At 44.8% G+C, this 24,813-nt stretch overlaps 1 protein-coding gene across 2 annotated transcripts in view; it reads right to left on the bottom strand.

Annotated features, from left to right (window-relative positions):
- Positions 1 to 17,596: 17,596 nt before the first annotated feature.
- The window catches only part of LOC103189610 (solute carrier family 4 member 1 adaptor protein), a 48,208-nt gene continuing 40,991 nt past the window's right edge, over positions 17,597 to 24,813 (bottom strand). The window contains exons 12-15 of one of the 2 annotated variants that reach the window (XM_042333392.1): positions 22,383 to 22,496; positions 21,546 to 21,616; positions 19,684 to 19,756; positions 17,883 to 17,988 (exon numbers count right to left, since the gene is read on the bottom strand). In XM_042333392.1, coding sequence (XP_042189326.1) covers positions 17,939 to 17,988; positions 19,684 to 19,756; positions 21,546 to 21,616; positions 22,383 to 22,496 — 308 coding nt within the window. In that variant the 3' untranslated portion in view covers positions 17,883 to 17,938. Of the gene's footprint in view, positions 17,989 to 19,683; positions 19,757 to 21,545; positions 21,617 to 22,382; positions 22,497 to 24,813 lie in introns of both variants that reach the window. The other variant, XM_042333391.1, reaches the window with a different exon arrangement.

Raw genomic sequence — 24,813 nt, 5'->3', positions numbered from 1 at the left:
GAGAAACTCAGATTAACACTATACAGTGTGAGATTAACTGAGATTAACACTAAATACTGTTAGAGTAACTGAGATTAACCCTGTACAATATTAGAGTAATTGTGATAACACACTGTAAACTGGAGTAAAAAGGCGTACACTATCCTCAATGGTAAATGTTGTAGCTGAGTCCGCAGTGTGGACTGCCGGTTAAAGGGAAACCCAGATTGAAGTTTTTTTTCATTAAAAAGCACTTTGATTGCAATAGATATCACATGGACCGTGAATTTCACCCCAATAATCATTCTGATGAAAGGAGCATTCCTAACTAAGTGGGCTCCCTGGCAATGAATTCTCAAACGCAGGCCAGTCCTGGTAAATACACGAGCTGTTCACCAAAGGAATGTGATGTTTGTATCAAGGATTTTTATATAAATTGCAGATAAAAGCAAGCGATTTATGAATCTTTGTACTGCAGCCTATTTGATCATTAATTTAGCAATTCAGTCAAAACAAGCCAAGAAACAAAAACACAATCAATGGAAAAATGGTTAAGAAGCACATACATTCTATAGACAGAATCGGACTCTTGAAAGGACCTGGTTTGTTAAGGGAAGCTGGTTGGTGTGTGGCCAGGTTTGCTCAATTGCCTACATTTTGAGCCACTGATCTCCCATTCAAATGCATGATAATAAAATGCTTTAAAAATAATAATAATCATGTGGTCACTCAATCCATGACTGTTTGTGGGACGCTGCTGTGCTCAATTGGCTGCTGTGTTTCGCCCACAAAATATACAGTCAGTTAACTTTGCAGTATATCCTGTGAAGCGCTTTGAGACGTCTCAAAGATGTGATAAGGCGCTATATCAAATGCAAGGATTATTATTATTATGACGATGAGGAAAACGTGACCTTTTCTTGCCCATTATCGATATTGCGAAGGAATTAATCTGTTCCTTCAAGATCACAAGAGAGCTGTGAATAAAGAGGGGGTTGAGGCCAGGAGGCTGGACTCTTTTAAGAAACACCCTGATAGTAATAATAATAATAATAATAATCCTTCTATTTAGTATAGTGTCTTATCACTATACTAAAACGCTTGACAGGATTTCATTGTAAAGTGTTGTGACTGTGAACTTTTAGGTGAATGTGGCAGAACATTTGTGCACAGCAATATCTCGCAAACAGCCATGACGTGAATGATCTATTTTATCTGGAGGCTTGCTATCAGACACGCCAAGGCAGCAGGACAAGTCGTCATCGGTTCAGGGTTGTGAAGAGCAATGATTCTGAAAGATTCATTCTGAAACCTTGTCCGTTTATGGTGGGAGTAAGGAGGGACTGCTCCTTCACCAGGGGAGCATAGGAACAGGAGAAGGCCATTTACAAAGTCATTAGATCATGACAGATCTTTTCATCCCTTTTCCCCATACTCCTTAAAACCCTTACTTCCCAAGTAACTGTCTGCTCTCCTTTGTAACCATCCCAATCGATTCTACAGTCTTCTGGGCAGTAAATTCCACATTTTTACATTTTTACATTTTTACATTTTACATTTTAAAGTCTTCTGGGCAGTAAATTCCACATTTTGCCATCTTCTGTACAAGGAGATGGGTTGTGATCTCACCACTACTTTTCCTTGCTCGAATTTTAAAATTATGAACGAGACGCAAGAGCTATTCCCGCCTTATGAATGGATATAGCAATTTTAGGTGATGCATGTTTGTAGGAAATAAAAATCCAAAGCCCAATCAGTGGCAGCTCAGTTTCACAACCTCAGTTAAGCATCTAGGCATCCAGTGGCCTGATGTGTTGCCTTATTTAGGAACGAGACGAATAAATCACAGCAGCAATATTCAAAACATTTTTTACAGAGCTCTACAAAATTACAGCGTTGTGGTAATTACAGCTCACGCACAGTATCAGAACACTGCATGGGTCCTGACTAGTGAGAGAACAGGCATTAGCCAAGCTATTCATTGCTGTCCAGTAAATCATGCTGGTATGTGTGTGTGTGTGTGTGTGAATTTCATACCCAAATTCCACCTTGTGTTAGCCAGCAAGTTTCGTCGTAAAACTTAAGATTTGATAGAATCGTGAATTGTGGAAAATTCTTGAATTCAGTCTTGAACCACATCCTACTCACGAGCCTCGCCCTGGTACACCAGCCACCTCCGCTCACTCAAGGGTCAGGTGTGGGCTGCTGAACGCACCTGGCTCAAACCTGATTTAACGGTCCACCGGCAGCTCAGGCTGGCCCACATCAAAACCTACCGGTCCTCCCTCGCCTCCGCTAGTTCGTTCTTGTATTCCAAGGTAAATCTGGGAGGCCAACGACAAGCCCAGGCTCCTCTTCTCCACTACTAACCGGCTCCTCCGCCCACACTCTCACTCCTCGCCCATCCTCTCCTCCAACTCCAACTGTGAGGTGACGGTGGATTTCCTTGAGACCAAAATCGAGGGGATTCATTCAGCCGCCTCCACCCTCCCAACCACCGAACCCTCCCCATTTCTCCCTCACACTGCGGCCACTACCCACCCCTCCCTCCACACCTTTGAATACCGTCTCCCCCTCCTCTCTCACCACCACTATAACCTGCATAAAATCCACCACCTGCTCCCTCAACCCCATCCCCACCCTGCTCCTTACCTCTCAGCTCCACCTCCTCACCCCTTTACTCTCAGACCTCGTCAACCTCTCACTGTCAACTGGCACCATTCCCACCCCCCACTAAAAGCAGCTGTCATCACCCCTATCCCAAAAGAACCTTCCTTGGACCCAGCCCTGCTCAGTAATTACCACTCCATCTCCAACCTCCCTTTCCTTTCTAAGGTCCTTGAAAGAGCTGTTGCTTCACAGCTTCACTCCTTCCTCTTGTGCTATTCCCTTTCCAACTTCTACAATCAGGTTTCCTGTCCACAGCACAGAAACAGCCCTGGTCAAGGTGACAAATGATATTCTGTCCATCTGTGACGAGGGTTCCCTCTGTCTTCTCGACCTCCTTGACCTCTCTGCTACCTTTGACACTGTGGACCACTCTATCTTCCTCCACCGCCTCTCCTTTCACTTTAACCTTCAAGGTTCTGTCCTTGAATGGTTCAAATCCTGTCTTTCACACTGGCTCCACTTTGTCTCCACACACGGCTTCTCCTCCTGCCCCGCACAGGCTCATGTGGTATTCCTCAGAGCTCTATCCTCAGTCCTCTCCTCTTCAATATCTACATGCTCGCTCTTGGTGACATCATCCACACACATGGGATCAACTTCCATGTGTATGCAGATGACACCCAAGTGTACCTCTGTCTCCACCCTTGACCTCAGGGCTACTTCTGTCCTGACAGACTGTCTGTCAGACATCAAGACCTGGATGAGAATTAACTTTCTACAGTTTCTACAGTTGAACGTCAGCAAGACCGAGGCTCTCTTGATTGGCTCCCGTCAGGGTCTCCTTACATCAGGCGCTGGTAGCATCAGGATCATGGATGCACACTCCACCTCACCAAGCCAGTTAAGAATATTGACGTCTTGTTCATCCCTCAACTGTCCTTTCTCCCCCACTTCTGTGCCATGACTGCTCTGCCTTCCCCCACCTCCACTACATTGCCCGACTCCACCACTGCCTCACCCCTCAGTCCGCCGAAATACTCATACATGCCTTCATTACAACCAGGCTTGACTATGCCAATGCCCTGCTTGTCAGCCTTCCCAACCCTTCTTTCCACAAGCTGCAGATCATCCAGAACTCTGCAGCTTGTGTCTTCTCCCGCACTCACCCTCGCCCGGCTCCACTGGCTCCCCATCTTTCAGAGGATCGAGTTCAAAATTCTCGTTGTCACCTTCAAGGCCCTCCATGGCCTTGCCCCCTCCTCCCGCTCTGACCTGCTGACCCCTTATCCAGCTGTCGGCTCCCTCCGCTCAGGAGGCTCCGACCTGCTCCGTGTCCCCCGACCGGCCCACCCCACCATTGCGGATTGGGCCTTCAGCCTCTCTGCCCCCACCCTCTGGAACTCCATCCCACATTCCCTTTGCCTCGCTCCCTCCCTTGTCTCCTTCAAGGCTCACCTCAACCTTCTCCTCTTCGACTGTGCCTTTGGCCAACTACCCTCTCTGTCCCCACCCTCCCTGATCCCAATCCACCCCCGCTCAGGTCCTAATCCCTGACTGTTCAGCACCTTGGGACGTTCTCCCGATATGAAAGGCGCTTTACAAATTTAATTTTGTATTGTATTGATTTGAAGCTGGTTTTCCAAATTTTTTACAAAGAACTTTTAAGACAACTTTCTCATAGTTTAAGTGGGATTTGGGGCAAATTGTGTGCTTCGTACGTAATTTCTGTTGATTGAATATTTTGAGCCACACACAGAGACAAGAACAATAATTTACATTTATACAGCGCCTTTCACGTCTCAAAGAATTTCATACAGCTAACTGGGAGTACGAGCTGGGGAAGAGCTGAAGAAGGGTGGGGCATGGGCGGGGAGTGGGGTGGGGCAGAAGTGGCCAAAAGTGCAGTTGAAGAGATGGGACTTGAGGCAGGTGAGGAGATGAAGGTGGGGTGGAAGGGACAAGATGGAGGATGGAGTGGGGGCAGAATGACTGAAAGCTCATCCACTGGCGATGCAGTGGATCGGGCAGGGGATGTGAAGCAGCCCTTTGTTTGCTGGCAGAGTCACAGCAGGTCATACAGGAAGGGTTGGGGCGATATTGTACTTAAAGCTTGGAAGCAAACGATTGAATGAGAAGAACTTAAAATAACCATGAATATAGAGAAAGACGCAAAGATTGTGAAGGAGAGAGCGAGAGAGAGGGGCTGAAGGTGACATGTCATAGATAAAATGCTATTCGTGACCTGAAGGTGTTTGATAATACATTTGTATCCTAAAGTAAGTGTTCCATAATAATAATAATAATCATAATAGTCCTTGCATTTGATATAGTGCCTTATTATGTTTTTGAGACGTCTCAAAGCGCCTCACAGACTGTACTGTGCAGTGAATTGACTGTATATTTTGTGGGCCAAACAAAATATTATTGACGTCCCTCACCCTCATAAGCATGAAAGATATTTGTCCAATGCCCCGAGAAGTCTTTCCGATGTGAAAGGCGCCATTCAAGTGTAATTTGTGGTGGTGGTTGTTGTTGTTGATATAGTTGTCTCTACCCCCTCCCTTCCCTCCCCTCACCCTGACCATTTCCCCTCTGCTCGGGTCCTGACCCAACTGTCCAGTGCCTTGGGACGTCCTCCCGACGTGAAAGGCGCTCTATAAATGGAATCTTGTTGTTGTTGTTGATATTAGCCCAAAAGAATTTTCGTTCAGCAAAAGTAAGCCCTGAAGTCAAGCACCTTTTTCTCATGTCTCACGTGTCACATGTGCTACGTTCAACATTCCTGCTACATAACAACAACTTGCATTCATGTAACGCCCTTCCCGCAAGACAATGTCTCGGAATGGCCCACAATATGTTTGCTATTTTAAAACAAGTTACTTGTACAAAAAAAAAGAGAGACCTCTATGAGGAATAAACAAATGTCTGGCGTTATTTCAACCTCGAGTTCTGCTAACGGTCAAAACCCACTCAAGCTCTGCTCTCTCACGCTTTGTGTTTTCTTCAGAATTGCTGGACTGAATCACTGCCTTGTTGCTTGTTGGCAGCTGTATCCAAGCTGTGCATATGTTGAGACTGCTGTTCCATTGCTGGAGGATGTATCACTCCAAAGTACTCACTCTCTAAATCCCTTCGCCGTGCTACTTCTCTCTCTCCCTCAGCTTTCAAAACCCTCTTAAAAGCCCATCTCTTTCAACGTGTCTCTGGTAAACATTGGCAGGACACCAGGAGGAACTCCTTTTTCCTTTCACAATCATGTCATGAGGTACTTAACGTTCACCTGAAATGGCAGACAAGTCCGCTTTATAACTGGAGGACGGTACCTCTGATAATGCTTTCCCCCCACACCCCCAAAACAAAGCATCATCACATTTGACTGTTGGCTGACAATATGATCTTATGTTACAAAATAGAAACCTACTACCTTCCGAACCAAAGGCCACGTCACAATCCCCAGCTGCCGCTACTCTCTCCCCGCTATTGGCAGATAATTAAAATGTCCTTAAATGCACTGCTGCTAGTTTCCAAGTTAGGCTTATTGTATTTGAAAATTGTTTGGAAAGCGTCTGAACAGGGATTGCTGCGATTTCTTAACTCATTGAACTCTGCTCAAGTACAGGGTCATAAACGGGACATCTGCAGTGATGGCTAAACACATCTGAGGCTGTTTAGTAAATTTTGGCAACCCAGGATCAGTTAAGTCACGTAAAGTATTTTCTCATATTGATTTTATTAGGGATTGAGACTTTTTTGGCTTTGGGGTTTGGTGCTGGTATTCAGATAGAAATCCTGTATACGTCATATACGTACATTCATACACATGCACACACGCATAATATATTTATAAATATAAAATCTTTATATTATAAAACAATTTTGCTATATTGATCAGGTCCCAACGCACACTCTTCTAGACGTGCTGTGAGCTGAGTGTCGGTGTTCGAACAGTAAGTATAGTTTGAGTATTTTCTACAGGTGTAGTCCTCAAGCTCAGTGGTTGGAGCAATCACCTTGCAAGCGAGAGACCTGAGTTCAATTCCAGGCAGGTCAGGGCGAAACCATGGGCAAGTTTCCTTACTTCATACCGAGCCTAATAATAATCCCTCCAAAAAAACCAAAACCAATAATAAATTGGTCATTTTCAATCCACGACTGTTTGTGGGACGCTGCTGTGCGTAATCGGCTGCTGCGTTTCACCCACAAATATACAGTCATTTCACTTTACAGTCTATTCTGTGAAGTGCTTTGAGACGTCAAGAAGACGTGAAAAGCGCTATATCAAATGCAAGGATTATTATTATTATTATTTATAATAATTCACATTGTATATAGTGCTTTTACATGTGATGTCACAAACAGCCATGAAGTGAATGATCAATCTTAAATGCGAGATTGTGTGCCAACATTTTGGTTACAATTGCACCTTAATTCTTTCAGACATTCTTAATCAGTTCCCGTTGAACATGATTGATGCAGGAAAGATTTGGGGGGATTGGAATTGGCGAAAGTCATTGAGAGAGGCTGCGTGACCCAATGAGCCGTGTGACAAGAGGACTGAGTTACGAGTGTTGAACAGTGGCACGGTCAAAAAATTGTTTTAGAGAGGACTTTGAAAACAGTTAGAAGGCCCATAGCAAAGGGTTTTTGGGAGCGAGTTTCAGAGGGTGGGTCAGACCTAAACTTGTTGTTCAGGGGCAAGTTAGTAATGTTCAAAATCTACTTTGCCTCCTCCAGTACCAACTCCAGGTCCCCCGATGTTCTATCAGCTTGTCTGGCAGACATCAAGGCCTGGATGAGTGTAAACTTCCTGCAGCTGAATACGGACAAGATGGAAGCCATACTCCTTGGCTCCCGTCAAGGTCTTCCCTCCTGCGGATCTGAACCCCTCAACCTCCCTGGATTCTCCCTCAGAATCACTGAACCAGGGCGCAACCTAAGCGTCGACCCCCAACTGTCCTTCCTCCCCCATGTCCGGTCCCTGACCACTTTCTTCCACCTCTGCAACTTTTGGCCTTGTCTGTAACTATTAGTCCTGTTATGTTTAGAGTACAACAACAACAACAACAAAATTACACTTGTATAGCGCCTATCATGTCGGGAGGACATCCCAAGGCGCTGGAACTCGCCTCCCAAGCGAGAAGACCTGGGTTTGATTCACTGGGCAGGCAAGTTTCCTTAGTCCACACACTTCTGTTTACCTAGCAGTAAGTAGGAACCAGATTGTTAGTCGATTAACGGATCGCTTTTCTGGGGTAATAATTCCTTAAAAATAAATAAATAATAATTTAGTCAGTCAATACACGACTTTATTTGTGATAGTTCGCTGCTATATTTACTCACCAAATATACAGTCAATCCACTTTACAGTATGTTCTGTGAAGCGCTGTGGAACATATCGAAGATGCGATGAGGAGCTATAACAAATGCAAGGATTATTATTATTATTATTATTGGTGACAATTATTGACAAACTGCATTTTGTACCGTGTAATTTCTCTGTTCTTGTGTTACAATAACTGCGCTAGACTGTAGGAGGTTGCGCAATGATGGGCTCTTATACATTTGCGTGTGTGTGTTGCACAAGTTTCTAAATATATGCAGCTGGAGTGGATAATTCCCACGTCATTCCATGATTTAAGTTGTTGTGGTATTGATAGGCTGATTTCAAAACATGCCACATTTCACTCTTGTTTAAACTATTCGGGAAGTTTGCCTTTGTTTTATTACTGGCTCTTCTGTTTGGTCATCGAGTCAGTCATGGTTTGTTGGTAATTCATAGCTTAAACTTTGCTCTGGGAACTAAACCAGCCAGGCCCAGCGTGTGAAGCAAATTTCACTTTACGCCATTGATCGTTGATGAAACTGACAATAGTGCTCTCTGGTGGTAGAAGACATCAATATCACAGAGACCAAAGCAAAGGCCCCAACATTGAATCAATCTCTAGCCCAAGACAATGTTCTCTTCAGATCTGAGATCTTGCAGAATCATGGAAATTTCTTGAATTCAGTCTTAGTCTGGTTTTCTGCAGTTCGGCTATTTTTAGGGCAAAATAGGTTTTGCAGGATATACAACAACAGAATAGCAACTTGCACTTATATAGCGCCCTCCATGCAGGGCATCAACTCAGAGTGCTTAACAATGGCGGAGTCTGACTCTGAGCTGGGGGGAGGTGGCTGTAAGCACGGTGAAAGAGGAAAGCTTTCAGGCAGGACTTGAAAGAGGAGAGAGAGGGGACAAGGTGGAGGGATTGAGGACGGGGCACAGCGGCTAGAAGCATAACCTCCGATAGTGGGGCGGACAGTGCAAGGGACGAGCAGGAGGCCGGTGCCAGTCGGTGGATCGGGTGGTGGATTGGGGAGTGAGGAGGTCGGAGCGGTAGGGAGGTGCCAGGGAGTGAAGGGATTTGAACACGAGTGTAAGGATCTTGAAGTCAATCCATTCGGTGATGTGGAGCCGGTGGAACCTGGGCCAGAACTGCTGAGATGTGGGTACGGAGTTTGGTCCGGGTCAGTATGCAGGCGGCAGAGTTTTGAATGAGCTGATCTTGTGAATGGTGGAGCTAAGGAGACCGGCGTGGAGTGAGTTGGAGTAATCCAAGTGGAAGGTGATAAACGCATGCACGAGGGTTTCGGCTGCATTTGGGGTAAGATACGGTCAGAGGCGGGAAATGTGGCGGAGCTGGAAGAGGGCTCCCAGTCAGGGACTGGATGTGGGGGAGGAAGGACAGTTGGGGATCGAACTGGATGCTTAGGTTGCGCACTGGTTCAGTGATTCTGAGGGATAGCCCAAGGAGGTTGAGGGGTTCAGATCCGCAGGAGGGAAGACCTTGACGGGAGCCAAGGAGTATGGCTTCCATCTTATCCGTATTCAGCTGCAGGAAATTTACACTCATCCAGGCCTTGATGTCTGCCAGACAAGCTGATAGAACATCGGGGGACCTGGAGTTGGTACTGGAGGAGGCAAAGTAGATTTGTGTGTCGTCCGCATACATATGGAAGTTTACCCCGTGTCTGCAGAAGACATCGCCCAGAGGGAGCATATAGATAAGGAAAAGAAGAGGCCAAGGATGAAGCCCCTGGGAACCCTGCAGGTGACTGGGCGGGGGCGGGAGGAGAAACCATTTGCTGAGATGAAATGGAGGCGGTTGGTTATGTAGGACTCGAACCATGCGAGTGCAGACTCACTACAACAACAACAACAACACAATTCCATTTATTGAGCGCCTTTCACGACGGGAGGATGTCCCAAGACGCTGTACAGTTGGGTCAGGACCCGAGCAGGGGGGAAATGGTCAGGGTGAGGGGAGGGAAGGGAGGGAGCAACAAGGGGGTAGAGAGTTGAGAGGGGAGCTGAAGGCACGGTCAAAGAGAAAGGTCTTGAGACCGGCCTTGAAGGAGGAAAGGGACGAGGCGGCGAAGGCACTGGGGGATGGAATTCCAGAGCCTCGGGGCTGAGAGGCTGAAGGCCCGGCCACCGATGGTAGGGCGGTTGGGGCGGGGGACGTGGAGCAGACCGGAGCCAGAGGAACGGAGGGTACGGGCAGGTAGGTAGGGGGATAGTAGGTCGGAGAGGTAGGAGGGAGCAAGGCCGTGAATGGCCTTGTAGGTGAGGATGAGGATCTTGAATTCGATCCTCTGGGGGATGGGGAGCCAGTGGAGGTGAGCGAGGGTGGGAGGGATGTGGTCGCGAAGCCTGGTGCGGGACAGTACACGAGCTGCAGAGTTCTGAATGACCTGCAGTGTGGAGGGAGGTGGCGGGAAGGCCGGCGAGGAGAGAGTTCCCATAGTCCAGCCTTGAGATGATAAAGGCGTGGACCAGAGTTTCAGCAGCGTGAGGGGTGAGGTAGTGCCGTAGTCTGGTGACATTCCGGAGGTGATGGAAGGCGGTGCCCGTTGTGGCGCGGATATGAGGGAGAAAGGACAGCTCAGGGTCGAAGAGAACACCGAGGTTCCTGACCGGTTTTGAGAGGTTTAGAGTGCAGCCTTGGATGCTGATGCTGAGGCGGGATGAGGAAGGAGAGGTGGTGGAGTGATCCACTGTGTCGAACGCATCAGAGAGATCCAGGAGGACGAGGAGGCAGAGGGCGCCCTGGTCACAGATTGAGAGAATGTTGTTTGTGACTTTAACAAGAGCTGTCTCCGTGCGGTGGGCAGTCAGGACGAAAACCAACTGCAGGGACTCGAGGAGGGAGTGGAGGGAGAGGTGTGACGGAAGTTGGCCTGCAACAATGAGTTGCAGGACTTTGGCACGTAAGGGTAGGTTGGAGATGGGATGTAGTTTGCAGGTTAGAGGGATTGAAGGAGGCCTATGATGACAGCGATTTTCAAGGGGAGTGGAACAGAGCCTGAGGAGAGGGACTGGTTGACTGTGTCGGCCAGGAGTGGGGAGAGAAGGTGCAGTTGAGTGACCAGCAGCTGGGTGGGAAGGGGGCCAAGGTAGCTGGTGGTGAACTTCATCCGGGTGAATTGTGGTTGAGAGGGAGGAGGGAGAAATGGGGGCAAAGGCGAGTAAGGAGGGGAGAGTGGCAGGAGTCGTGGCAGAGGGAGAAGACGGTGTGGATGGTCTGGATGGGGTGAAAGGGGACATGGGTGGGGGGGGAGGAAGGTGCAGCCAAGTGGATGTTTTCAATTTTTGAGACAAAGAAGTCGAGGACATCTTCACACTTGGCGTTAGATGTGAACATAGAGGGGGCTTGAGGGGGTGCACGGAGGAGTTGATGGACAGTGGAAACAGTGTCTTTCGATTGTTGTTTGCCACCAGGATGACTTCGGAGTAAAATACGATATATGAATATTGGTCCCAACCCCAAAATGTCTTATATTTAAAGACTAACTTGTGGAGTCCTATAGCTCAGTGGTTAAAACACTTGCCTTGCGAGCGGGTTCGATTCCCGGCGAGGTAAAATGTTAGGCAAGTTTCCTTACTCCACACGTCTCTATTTACCTAGGAGTAAGCAAGAACCTGGTTGTTGTCAATTGGCAGATTGCTTTTCTGGGGGTGATAATCCTTTTAAAAAAATAATGATTTGGTCACTCAGTCCAAGACTGTTTGTGGGACGCTGCTGTGCGTTTCACCCACAAAAAAATATAGTCAATTCACTTTACAGAATATTCCGTGAAGCTCTTTGAGACATATCGAAGGTGTGATAAGGCGCTATATCAAATGCCAGGATTATTATTATTAAAAATGTTCCTTTTTCCAGGTTGCCAGGATGCTGCTGATATGCTTTTTGGCTTCTTACAGGAAGCAAACCGGTTCAAACCAAACCCCGTAAATGTACTGCACGTGTAGTAACCGTGTGTTATAATGGGGTCACCCTGTACTTTATTATTACTTTATTAAACATAGCGATTTTAATAGGTACGTTTTTCCAGGAACCCACCAGCTTGATATTAATAAAGCCATTATTTTAAAGGTTCAGCAATGTATTGGGTTCAAGCAAACGATAAGAACACATGAATATAAAATGAATAACATCAGTCTCTGGGCTAAATGAGTGTCACGGACCACTGTACACACACTCCTTAAAGGCAACTGCAGAACATTTACATGGTAAAAGCACACTTGCTGGTAATGTTCATTGTCCAATTACACAAGTATTGATGTCAGTGAGGGTAATACATTAATGAATTACTAAGACTCAGGATCAATCATGGTCAGATGGTCTAAGAGGCGAAATGCCTTAGTCCAGCCCAATCCTACCCTCCAGGTTGGATTATTAAGGGACAAATCGAGAGCCTTCATTACTCATTTAGTATCGGGATGGCACTGTTATATGTGTAAGTGAATGAATTTAGGATTGATAAACGAATAATAACAAGCGTTTGATGTAGCGCCTATAATATTGAAACATGCCGGATTACTGTCAAGTGGACAGAAGATTCCTGTCAAGTGTAGTGACTGTATTTGTAGTAATTTGTGGCAGCCAATTTGCACACAAGGTCCCACAAAAAGCCATGTTATGAGTGTCCAATTCATAGAATCATAGAATTACACAGCACAGGAGGCCATTCGGCCCATCGAGTCCGTGCTGGCTCTTTGGAAGAGCTATCCACATTAATCTCTTCCCATAGCCCTGAGAGAATTTGTCCTCCCCAAATATCTATCCACTTCTCTCTTGAAAGTTGTTATCGAATCGGCTTCCACCATCCTTTCAGGGAATGTGTTACAGATCCGAACTTGCTGTGCGAATTTTATTTTTTACTCATCTCCCCTCTGGTTCATTTGACAACTGTTTTAGAATCTGTGGAGGATTTTTATCCGGAAGATTGGATGCCGCGAGAAACTCCCTTCTCTTTAGGAATAATGTCACGGATTTTATGACATTTAGAAAAATTTGAAATCTCGTCTTAATTTGCAGTTTCGTTTTCAGCACAGAGGGACCACATTCCGAATTCAGACAAAAGAATTGAAGAAAATTTCTGCACATACGGAAATTTTAAGGTAATGGTCTAAAGGCTGAGACCATGAGCAATCACAAGCCTTGGGGATTAGAATTACGTGGGAATGATGTAAAGACATTATTTTAACTCAATTATTATGGGAAGAGGATTAAGCGGATGTCTAAGGACAGGATAAGGAATGTTCCCCTGGCAAAGAATATCCTTCCACTATTAATATCTGAATGGAAACATGTCACCGCACATGCACTGACACTATTGAATCAGTCACGGGAGAATGATGCCACCAATTTACTTTGATTCCTCTTTACAGACTTTTCAGTAACTAATGAGCTTAGTGGGATATGATAAATTAGACTAATCTGCTCGGATGCTGCAGCCGTGTAAAATCATTAGGCCTTCCAGGTATAATTCAAATGCAAACTGTAACCTCAACACGAAATATAAAAGCACGAGGGGAAATTTAAAAGCTTGACTGATAGCAGTGTCTCATGCTGTGACCTCAGCTCAGTCACACTTTGACCAGGATTGAGTGTTTCTCTCAACGCTGGGTTCAGAGTTGACAAGTCACTCGGCCAAGCAATGGTCCACCTCAGCTGGAAAAAAGAGAGGCCATTTTACGCAAACGTTCAAGATCCTAAATTGTACAGAGCAACCATGGCTGCGTGGCTGTTTGTGAGACATGGCTGGGCACAAACATGACTGCTGCATTCTTTAAAAAAAATACACAGCCGCTACACTTGACAGTAATATCCTGTAAAATACAAGAATCTCCCTTTACATAGTCAGTTTCCTTATAATAATAATAATCCTTGCATTTGATATAGCGCTTTTCACGTCGGGAGGTCATCCCAAAGCACTTCACAGAACACACTGTAAAGTGAATTGACTGTATATTTGTGGGCGAACGCGGCAGCCAATTGCGCACAGCAATGTCCCACAAACAGTCGTAGATTGAAAATGAACAATTTATTATTGTTTGTGGTTTTGGAGGGATTATTATTAGGCTCTGTGTGGAGTAAGGAAACTTGCCCAAGGTTTCGCCCTCTGCCGGGAATTGAATTCAGGTCTCTCACTTTCAAAGCGAGTGCTCTAACCACTGAGCTACAGGACTCCACAACATGTATGTAACATGGTTGCAATTCCAAATAAGACGATTTGAATCAGGAGTCATTACAGATGAGGGCCATGAGAATGCACCTATGGTACCTCCTCCCTCCGCTTTCCTCATTGCTGGTTGTCCAATCCCACCACTATACAGTGCTCCGTGATGGTATCTTGTGTGAAGGCCACTGTATATATGTACTTTGTTGTTGACAACTGGCAGATGGCTTGTCATCTTATTGTCTCATGTAAAGTACAATGTGCTCCAGGATTGTTGCAGTTGTTGTACAATAAACTTCTACACTGCCACACTTCCCCAGCACCGCACAGCCATGTCAGTATAGACATTGAGCGAAAAGCCTGTGTGGGGGTTGAACCCACAATCTTCTGACCCGGAGGTGAGACTGCTGCCAAGTCATGTTTTCGGGGAGGCTGATTTGGTGATGGAGTTTCTTCCGTGACATAACTTACTGACCGAGCCTCTCAGGCCAGAGTGGACAATGTAAGTGATGTACGTACTCAAATTCAAATTAATTGGGTATTATACCCATTGGGGTTTGTGGGACGTTTGGTGGTAGATTACTAATGCATTTGTCTATAAAGCATACACTAAAATTCGAATTAAAGTGTGTCAGCCTGGCTCAGCTGGTAGCACTCTCACCTGAGTCAGAAGGTTGTGGAGTCAAGTGCCACATCAGAACTCACATAGTCTAACCTGATACTCCAATGCAGCGCTGAGGTTGTAATGTTAAAGGTGCCGTCTTTCAGATGAGATGTTAAACCGGCCCATTCAGGTGGACATTAAAGATTTCACGACACTATTCGAAAAGATAAGGTTGTTTCTCCGTGTCCTGGCCAGCAATCTGCCAAATATAATTGGTCACTCACTCCACTCCATGGCTGTTTGTGTGATATTTTTGTGTCTCAGTGGGCTGCCGAGTTTGCCATTAATAATAATATTCGCATTTCATATAGCGTCTTATCACTTCAAGACGTCTCAAAGCCCTTCACAGAATATACTGTAAAGCGAATTGACTGTATATTTTATGGGCGAAACACGACAGTCAATTGCCCACAGCAGTGTCCCACAAACACTTGTGGATTGAGTGACCAATTTAGTATTTCTTTAAGGAATTATTATCCCCAGATCCGCCAGTCAACTAACAATCGAGGTAAACAGGCGTGTGGAGTAAGGAAACTTGCTCAACGTTTCGCCCTAACGAGAATCGAACCCAAGTCTCTCGCTCGCGAGGCAAGTGCTCTAACCACTGAGCTACAGGATTCCTCAATAAATGCATAGTCCTGATGTGAAACGTACTATAAAAAAATGTAAGCTGTATTGTTATTATTATAATGAATTTGGTTTTATAGAGCGCTTTGAAACATTTATTTTACATGAAATTTAATGAAATCATTTTTCCTATTTTCTAGTAATTTTCAGTGTTTAAAAACTTTAAAACTTTGAAGGAAAGGAAGTGCCGACTTGTGGCGTCAGCGTGGAAGCATCTATTAACTACATTTAACTGTTTAATGTCCTAACAGCACGGTTTTGTGGATGTATACTGCAACATCTCTCATTCATGAACAAATTTATATTTGTTTCCCAGACCAACAAAGACATATCTGTATTATTTTAGATCACACCAGTGCCCTCCATATAGAAACATAAGGAGGCCGTTCAGCCCTTCGAGCCTGTTCCGCCATTTAATTAGATCATGGTTGATCTGTACCTCAACTAATCCTTTCAATTCCAAATTTCCCAGTTTCTCCCCTTATCCCTTAATCCCGACCTACCAAAAATCTATCAACCTCACTCTTGAAGGTGTGGATGGTTCCAGTATCCACGGCCTTTTGGGGCAAGAGAATTCCAGATTTCTACCACCCTTTTGAGTGAAAAAATGCTTCCTGATTTCACTCTTAAACGGCCTGGTTCTAATTATAAAGCTATAGTGCAGAACACACATTACTAATTTTCTTTTTTTGGGGGCGAGCTGGATATCTGATACATGTGGAAACTTGAGAAGCCAAACCAGAAAGAGTTCTACATATGCAACCCATGTATGCCTGGAGATTTACCTTTGCCTGAATAGATGTATTCTCTCTCCCCAGAGAGATGCATCCTGCTTACCTAATTCCAGAATGTATTATGGTTGGCAAGGGTGTACACTGGAAGTTTAAACAGGTAGAACCGCACAACTTGTCATTGAAAGCACTGCCTGGCAAGCTTCCCGTTGCTTGTCCAGCTAGGACCACTGTATCTGATAAGGTGCTGGATCCATCCACACCTTCAAGAGTGAGGCTTGCAGGGTTAGCAGGAGCTGAGTTGGGAAAGACCCTGTCTTTGGGACTGGTCTGCCTATCTCAGTCCTGCCAATGATCCAGGCTGTCTTGGATGCCATCAAAGATCTTAAGATTGTGGAGCAGAAATAGATTTAACAAGATTCGCAGAAAATATAATCACGGGATGAGTTGGATATAACATTTCAGCCAGGGACTTTCCCAACTCAGCTCCTCTTAATCTCTTCAACTAAACTTTTGGTCATGGTCCTACCCCTACCCTCCAGCCCTCCTGATCCCCTGCTTGTGTCCAAATCCCTGACTGTCCAGCACCTTGGGACGTCCTCCCGACGTGAAAGCAGCTATAGGAATGTAATTTATTGTTGTTGTTGTACAGGCATTGATGACAGTAAAAGACTTGTGAAACAATGCAATCATACCGCAATAAAACAGCTTTATTCATATGTACAGTCACCTGGGTCCAATGCCTCAGATGGCGCTTTGTGAGGAGCATCAAATAACTGACTTCCAGCTCATCAGGTGGCTGGTCGCTGACATTAGTTCCTGTGTGTCGATGATGGGCTATCAGCCGTGCTTCCTGCACGTGCCGAGGCAGCGTGCAAAGTAGTGATATTGGCAGCAACCTGATAAGCTCCACTGTAAGTCAGCCATTTACTAGCTGGAAGAGTACCCCAAGTGGACAGGGCACCCACATTAAAAGGAATCCCTCACCCTAGTGAGGCGCTTAATAACATGGGCGTCCTGTAATAACAGCAGCAGTCTGAGGACGGGAGCATCCACCCACCAACAACAACTATAGCAATAACACAACACAATGACTAATATACATTTCAAGAGCGCTCGCTTCGCAACCGAGAGACCTGGGTTTGACAACTGACAGGGCGAAATGTTGGGCAAGTTTCTACTGCAACACGCTTCTGTTTAGCTCACAGTAAGTAGGAACCCGGTGGTTAGTCAATTGGCGGATCGCTTTTCCGGGCTTAATAATCCTTAACAAAAAAGAATTTGGTAACTTCAATCCCCGACTGTTTGTGGGACGCTGCTGTAATTGGCTGCCGCGTTTGACCCACAAATATATGGTCAATTCACATTACAATGAAGCGCTTTGAGACATCTAGAAGACGTGATAAGGCGCTATATCCAATACAAGGACTATTATTGTTATTATTATTATGTACAGACTGAATTTTCTTTTTAAAAAAAAACAATAAAGACACGAGGGCTGAAGAGACCAGTGTCCTGGTCAGTAACACATAGTCAGCAATCTCAAACCCTGACACAACATTCACTTAGCCTGGCTGTTCTCCTCCTGCAGTGAGATGGCTTGATCTCCCAATTGTCGGGACGCCAATAAATATTTCAACCAAATGTGAGTATTTGATGCACTGCTGATCACCACATCATTTACAGACAGTGCAGCACTTGAACTTGCACTTGAAGCTTTGTTGGCTTAAAAAAAGGCACGGCAAACATTTTCAACCCCCCCCACCCCACCATCTCCCACCCGGGTAAAGTTGAAGCCCTTGCAATGCTCTGTGTTAAGTCTTCAGTATCCGTACTTATCATTGAGGTGTGTTCTACCATCTCCTGTTTGACCTGGAAGAAAAAATACAAATAACCATTATTACGATATCACTAGTAAGTTCCCTTACTGCACACATTCTGTTTACCTAGCAGTAAGTAGGAACTCGGTTGTTGGTCGATTGGTGGATCGCTTTTCCAGGGATAATAATCCCTTCAAAAAAATAATAATTTGGTTATTGAATCTATGACTGTTTGTGGGACGCTGCTGAGCGCAATTGGCTGCCCCGTTTCTCCCACAAAATATACATTTGCTTCACTTTAAAGTATATTTTGTGAAGGGCTTTGAGATGTCTTGAAGACATGATGAGGCGGTGTATCAAATGTAAGGATTATTATTGTTATCGCTAGCGCTTTAAACATAATTTGAATAAAAGCATAATAACTTTGATCACAATTTTTTAAAAAAAATTCGCAAACGTGTTTCCCTGATGCCAAATGCACGGCTGCGGGAGGTCACGGGTTTGCATCTTGGCTTGTGTTGAGTCAGCTGTTCACAGTTGGGTTAGTGCTACAATTGGCTTCAGCATCTCCCATTCCTGATCTCCTGCCACTGACATTGAGAGTGAACACAAGATCAGGCTTGGCTTACGATGGCAGCAATAGCCCACTCCCCAACCCCCCCGCCCACCCTCCAAAAATCACAGTCAAATATTTCAAACTCACATACCCGTGGAAGCATAGAGGGAAAACTATTCGAGTCGAAAGGAGGAAATTAAGAGAATTTAATAAAAAAGTACAATGAGTGGACAAGCGAATGTTCACAAAACATAATGTAAACCTCTCTCTCCGGTGATGGCCCACATTGTTTACTAATTGTCCTCCTCACAGAAAGCAGCCTCTGCCTCTCTCCAATATGAATTGTACTGTATTGTAAATACTGTGCTGGGGAAAAGAGTTATCTCAAAGCTCTCTCTCTTACCTCAGAGTGGGGGCCTATGAGCTTTTTACCGGTAGGAGAGATGAGGGTCAGATTATGGTTTCAGTCTCTTTTTGATTTGGGTGGGGGGAGAAGAGAGGTGTAAATGCCTTCAATCTTCTTTGATTGGGTGGTGGGGGGAGGAATATACCTTGAATCATGGGCTTGGAACATCCTCCCGACGTGAAAGGCGTCATACAAATGGAATTTCTTGTTGCTGTTGTTGTTATTGTGACAGGGGTGGGGTTAATACGACTTCAATCACATTTTGACCTGGGGTCTTACTCTCTCTTTCTTTCTCTCTCTCTCACCTTTAAGCTTAAATTATTTATGGTGAATTTGTTTTCTATCTGCAAGATTCCCCCCCACCCTCCACACACACACACACACACACAGAAAAAAAAGACAGGGTAACAATACACACATGATGTATTTGTGTGCACCCAGAACTTTGGTACTGGTTTTATATATTTGGGCAGGGTGGGGAGATCAAAGGTCAGAGTAAAAGGGGAGCAGCCTTCCCCCCCACTCCCTCGCTGCGAGGCACTAGAAAAGGAACCAAGGAACTTGTACTAAATGTAAACTCAGCCACTGAAGAAAAAGAAATACATTAAAAAAGAAATGTTATTTCTTTCGCGGTGCCTGATTTTGTTAATTTGACAGCTCGCTGAGTACGGTGGTGGGGGGGGGGGTGGTATGGGGAGGGGGAAGGAACGCCGGAGAATCTTCTCTCTGTAAACAGCTCGTACGTGCTAACAGAATAAATCTCGGGGGCAGTTGCGGGCTCGTACCTGGAGGGGGCACCCACACGCAGTAGTCGGGATCGTTCTTCGGATACCGGGCTGATAGCAGTTGCTGAGGTGGCTGCGTCAGACAGAACACACACACACACACACACACACACAAAAATCACGTTAGAGGCAAATCGTTTCCTGTCCTGTTCAATAATAAGGAGGTTTCAACATCTGTAACTGCGCAACATATTGCACAAAGGTTGACAGGCATGCTGCAAACGTATTTCTATAATTGCTATGCCATTGCCCACAGATGGCGAGGTCTTAATTCCATAAGGGTGCACTCTTCTGCCTTGCCGGCATTACTATTTCTGGATTGAGAAATAGTAATGCCAGGAGTTCAGGACTTCAAGCTATTCGAATTGACGCAAGGGGAAGAAGAGACTTGGAACAGGAGAGTCACTGAAAGACTTGGCAGACATGTCGGTGCTTTGATGTTAACAGGAAAGAACGTGAAATGCGCGGAATCGATATTCGTGGATGATTAGTGTTCCGTGGAGCTCTCTCTGTCGGTTCCTCCAAGGGCTTCTGTGTGATTAATCGCTGAGTATCTGAGTCGTTCGGACCTGTTCTCCTGGATTTGTTGTGTTAGCTAACCACACCTCGGGGGGCATTAAGGAACATACACAACTGGCCTTGGTGCACTGAGTTAGGGAGAGAGAAAAATAATCAGCCAGAGTTTTTACTCCTATCTGCTGACCTCAACGAAGGACAGTCGAGGATAGGATCGGGCTAGGCTGTGATATTCCCCGTGGGCGAGTAGCCTGTGATATTGAACTCTCTTCATCTCCAGATCAACAGGTTGACTTGAAAGTCAGCGAGTCTCTCTGGGAAAAACAGATCTCGCTGGGGCTGAGGAGGCAACGCCTTGAAAAGCCAGACTTGTCCACAATAATCCAATGCTTTGCCAATGATTGGCCAGCCTGACTGGGTCATGAATGAGACTTGGGAGGTGTAGAGATAATAGTAATAATCCCTCGCATTTGATATAACGCCTTATCATGTCTTCAAGACGCCTCAAAGAGCTTCACATATTAAATTGAATTGACTGTATATTTTGTGGATGAAACGCGGCAGCCAATTGCGCACAGCAGTGTCCCGCAAACAGTCGTGGATTGAGTGACCAAATTATTTCTTTATTTATTTCTATATTGAGGGGATTATTAAAACCCAGGTCCTCTCGCTTGTGAGGCAAATCGTTACAGGACTCCACGCTACAGATTCTTTCAGCCCTGAGGGTCAGATGCTACCTGCACAAGTGCAAGATTATTCCTATTGGCGGAATCTGTTAATTCAGATACAAGGGACATACATTTAGGATCATCAATGGAAGAGTTATAATTAATCTTTAGATCTGATACAGCAGCTATCATGCCTAAGCACTCCAAGACCCCACCCTCTGTGAAGGGTGTTATATAAATGCGAGTGATTACATCTAAGGGCTTCACAGGTAACGTTCAATGATTGTGAACTCGTAGACAAGGGGGAGGTTAGAAGTAACATTTCATCCAGTGAATCATGGAACATTTTGCTCTCGTCTAGATGATCATTAAGGCAACAAAACAGAATAAAATTGAAATGAGAACTGGATCAACATTTAAAAAGGAAGAATGCAAGAGGAGGACGAGGAAAGAAAAGAGAATTGGTGATTACAGTATTTTACATCAGTGAGGAGCTGGCACACATTTAGGCTGAGCTGAATGGCCTCCGCCAGACGTACCATTTGTACAAAAACAGAAGGCGCTGGGAACACTCATCAGGTCAAGCAGCATCTAAGATGCTGCTTGACCTGATGAGTGTTCCCAGCGCCTTCTGTTTTTGTTTCAGATTTCCAGCATCTGCAGTATTTGTACACTTACTTTGCTTGGACCGTACATTTTCTTCTTCAAACGCTTTCCTTCAGGCTTTCCATCCTTGGACGTCTTCACCTCTTTAAACAGAATCAGCACTTTTAATCCAAGTAACTTTGCGAGTACACAAAAAACTGGCATATTGGCCTCCATTGCAGCCGTCAACATATACAGAACACACATATACCATAACACATGCAAATGTGTCCTCTTCCAGCCTATGCCAAGTGCAATACTAGAATAGGTGAGTACATCTCTATCAACCCCCCACTCTCCACTATCCCCATTGGAAGCACTGGTTGGCAAACTTGATCTGAACACTCAACCCTCTCAGCTTTAGATCTCAAGTCTGAATGTTTGTTTTCTCTGCCAAACACTAAATGCTCAGGCCAGCTTCCCTTGATGGTAAAGGTAAATGTGCACAGCACTTGGCTTGTGAATTTTTGGCTTCAACGTTGTGGTAAGTCCACAGCAATACAGACAATATAACTGGCCTCAGTGCTCTTGGCTAGAGAAAAAAATAACACAAAACTCACTGCTCCCTAAGTGCTATCTGGCGACCTCCCCCCACCTCACCCGCACCGCTGCTGGATTGGGAGCTGGTATATGTCAAATAAAAAAACATTCACAGCTCACTTCAATAAACGATGGCAGCGATCACGTCCGAAAGAAAGGTGAGGCCATTTACCAGGAGGGGTGAGATTCACCCCCAGAGGTCACTATCGCTATTAAAATTTAACACAAGGACAGCTTAAAAAGACGCAAACCGTGCTCGTACGATTCTATTGTTTTTGTTTATTTAAAAAATGCCACCAAAATAATTTTGCACATTTGTGCCAGATTTACCTGTTGGCTCTTCTTTTGACAGAGAATCATTAACAACCTCTTGATCTTCGGTAGACAGGATAGTGGGATCCTGATCTGACTCCACGCCAGAGCATTGAGGCAACGAGGTGCTCCCTGAGCAAGAGGGAAAACTGACATTACAACAGGACACAACCTTAACTTAAACCTTAACATTACGACCAAGTTGAGGAAGACTTAAGATAAGAACATAAGCAAATAAGCATTTGCTGGCGAAAGAAGACCAAGGTCCATCGAGTTCGCCTTCCACCATCCTGGCAGTTGATCAACATGTCGTGTCCCCAACTATACACCGAATCCTGAGATATTATTTTCTAGCAGAAATCCATCTAACTTGTTCTTGAAACAAATAACATTTTCTGCTTTCACTGTCTTCCTAGGGAGCCTGCTCCATAGGTTTACAACTCGCTCACTGAAGTAGTGTTTCCGCAGATTTGTTCTGAATTTACTCTACTTCAATCACAGGCTGTGTCCTCTGGTTCTACTGTTCAGTATAAGATAAAACAGGTTATCAGGGTCTTCTCATAGAATGTAATAAAAATCTGGAACAACAATACTACTACTAATAATAATCCTTGCATTTGATACAGCGCCTTATCACGTCTTCTAGACATCTCAAAGTATTTCACAGAATATACTGTAAAGTGAATTGACTGCATATTTTGTTGGCGAAGCAACTTGCATCTATATAGTTCCCTTCACATGAGGTAGCGAGTTGGAACTCAGAATTGACTGTACTGCCCAAGAGAGACATTGGCGAGGAGTAAAAAAAAATTAATGTATATGGCAGGGATGTGGTATTTGGAGATTATAGTATCCAGGCCTTGGAATGGTCTGTGTATCTAACGGACCCATGATAAGGGATCTTTGTTGTAAATGGCTGTTCTGCTGCCATCTGCTCATCAGGAACAACACAGCCACACAGAAGCTAATCCCACAGAGAGGGGAGTTTTAACATAGCTGCAACAGGAGAGGATAAGGCAGCCTCTAATCGTGAGGATTGGCAGGAATATGTTAAACACAACATTTCTGGAACCAGCACGATCTTCCCACAGTGAGGCACCCAGAAGTATGAGATAAGATGATTCCAGGGCATTAAAGAAGCGCAAAATAATTCAAAGCACTTTACAGTAATTACACTTAAGTGAGTTGACTAACACAGCGGTAAATTCACACATCGCAAGGTTCCATATAAGCCACGTGACTGAATGACCCATTTTATCTGGAGGATCACTGGCCAAGAAAAACCTCCCTCCTCTTTTTGAATACTGCGGTGGGATATTTAAGGACAACTGTACTCCACCTGATCAGGCAGACAGAGGACGTTGGTTTAATGTCTAATTCATACTTTCTATTTATGTAGCATTCATTTTAGTACTTCTCTGGAGCATCAGCTCGTGACTCTGAAATCAAGTCATAATATGGAGTTTGAACCCTCAACATTTTGACTCAGTCTATAGGTGTCAGCTTGGCTACCAACTGAGCCAGGCTAACAACTGTGATACAAACAGAAGTCACTGGGAACACTCAGCAGGTCAGGCAGCATCTATGAAGAGAGGAAAGTGAGAGGTAAGTGAGACAACTCACTTTCCTCGATCCATAGATGCAGCCTGACCAGCTGAGTGTTCCCAACGACTTCTGTTTTTATCTCAGATTTCCAACATTTGCAGTATTTTGCCTTTTGTTCAGGCTAACAACTGTACTCAAGATACTCAGTGAATGGAAAGATCTAATATCCCATGGTTGGCTTTATTTGTATTTTACAGTTTCTAAGTGCATAACAAAGGACACTGGGACACACTCCAAATCCAGCACAAATCATGTCTCGATGAAGTCCAGTTAAGCCACATTGTATTCTTCATGCAGTTAAACGTGTCTTTGTGAAAGCTCCATTAAAGTTCAAGGTGAACTCACACAAAACAACTGAAATAGCTTAGGAACATCTGAGTAATTGACAATATATCAACTTGGCTCAGATGGTAGCTTCCTAAGTAGTGGGACAGAAGGTTGTTGGTTCAAGCCCCACATCGCAACTTTTGAGCTCACAGTCTCGGCCAACAATCCAGCACAGAGGTTAAATCCAGCACACTGGCAGAGGTTAAATTCTTCAGATGAGACGTTACACTTAAGTTTAGACTGCCTATTTGGGCACAACATTATTAATAATAATAATTATCCTTGCATTTGATATAGCGCCTTATCACGTCTTTGAGACGTCTCAAAGCGTTTTACAGAATATACTATAAAGTGAATTGATTGTATATATTGTGGGTGAAACGTGGCAGTCAATTGCACATCACAGTGTCCCAGAAACAGTCGTGGATTGAGTGACCCAATTATTATTATTTTTAAGGAATTATTACCCCGGAAAAGCAATCTGCCAATCAACTAACAACCGGGTTTCTACTTATTG

This window comes from Callorhinchus milii, unplaced genomic scaffold (genome assembly GCF_018977255.1).
Source record: "Callorhinchus milii isolate IMCB2004 unplaced genomic scaffold, IMCB_Cmil_1.0 Scaffold3, whole genome shotgun sequence".
In the NCBI taxonomy this organism is placed as follows: Eukaryota; Metazoa; Chordata; class Chondrichthyes; order Chimaeriformes; family Callorhinchidae; genus Callorhinchus; species Callorhinchus milii.
The sequence above is the reverse complement of the archived record's forward strand: the minus strand, read 5'-3'. Positions and strand labels throughout refer to the sequence as shown.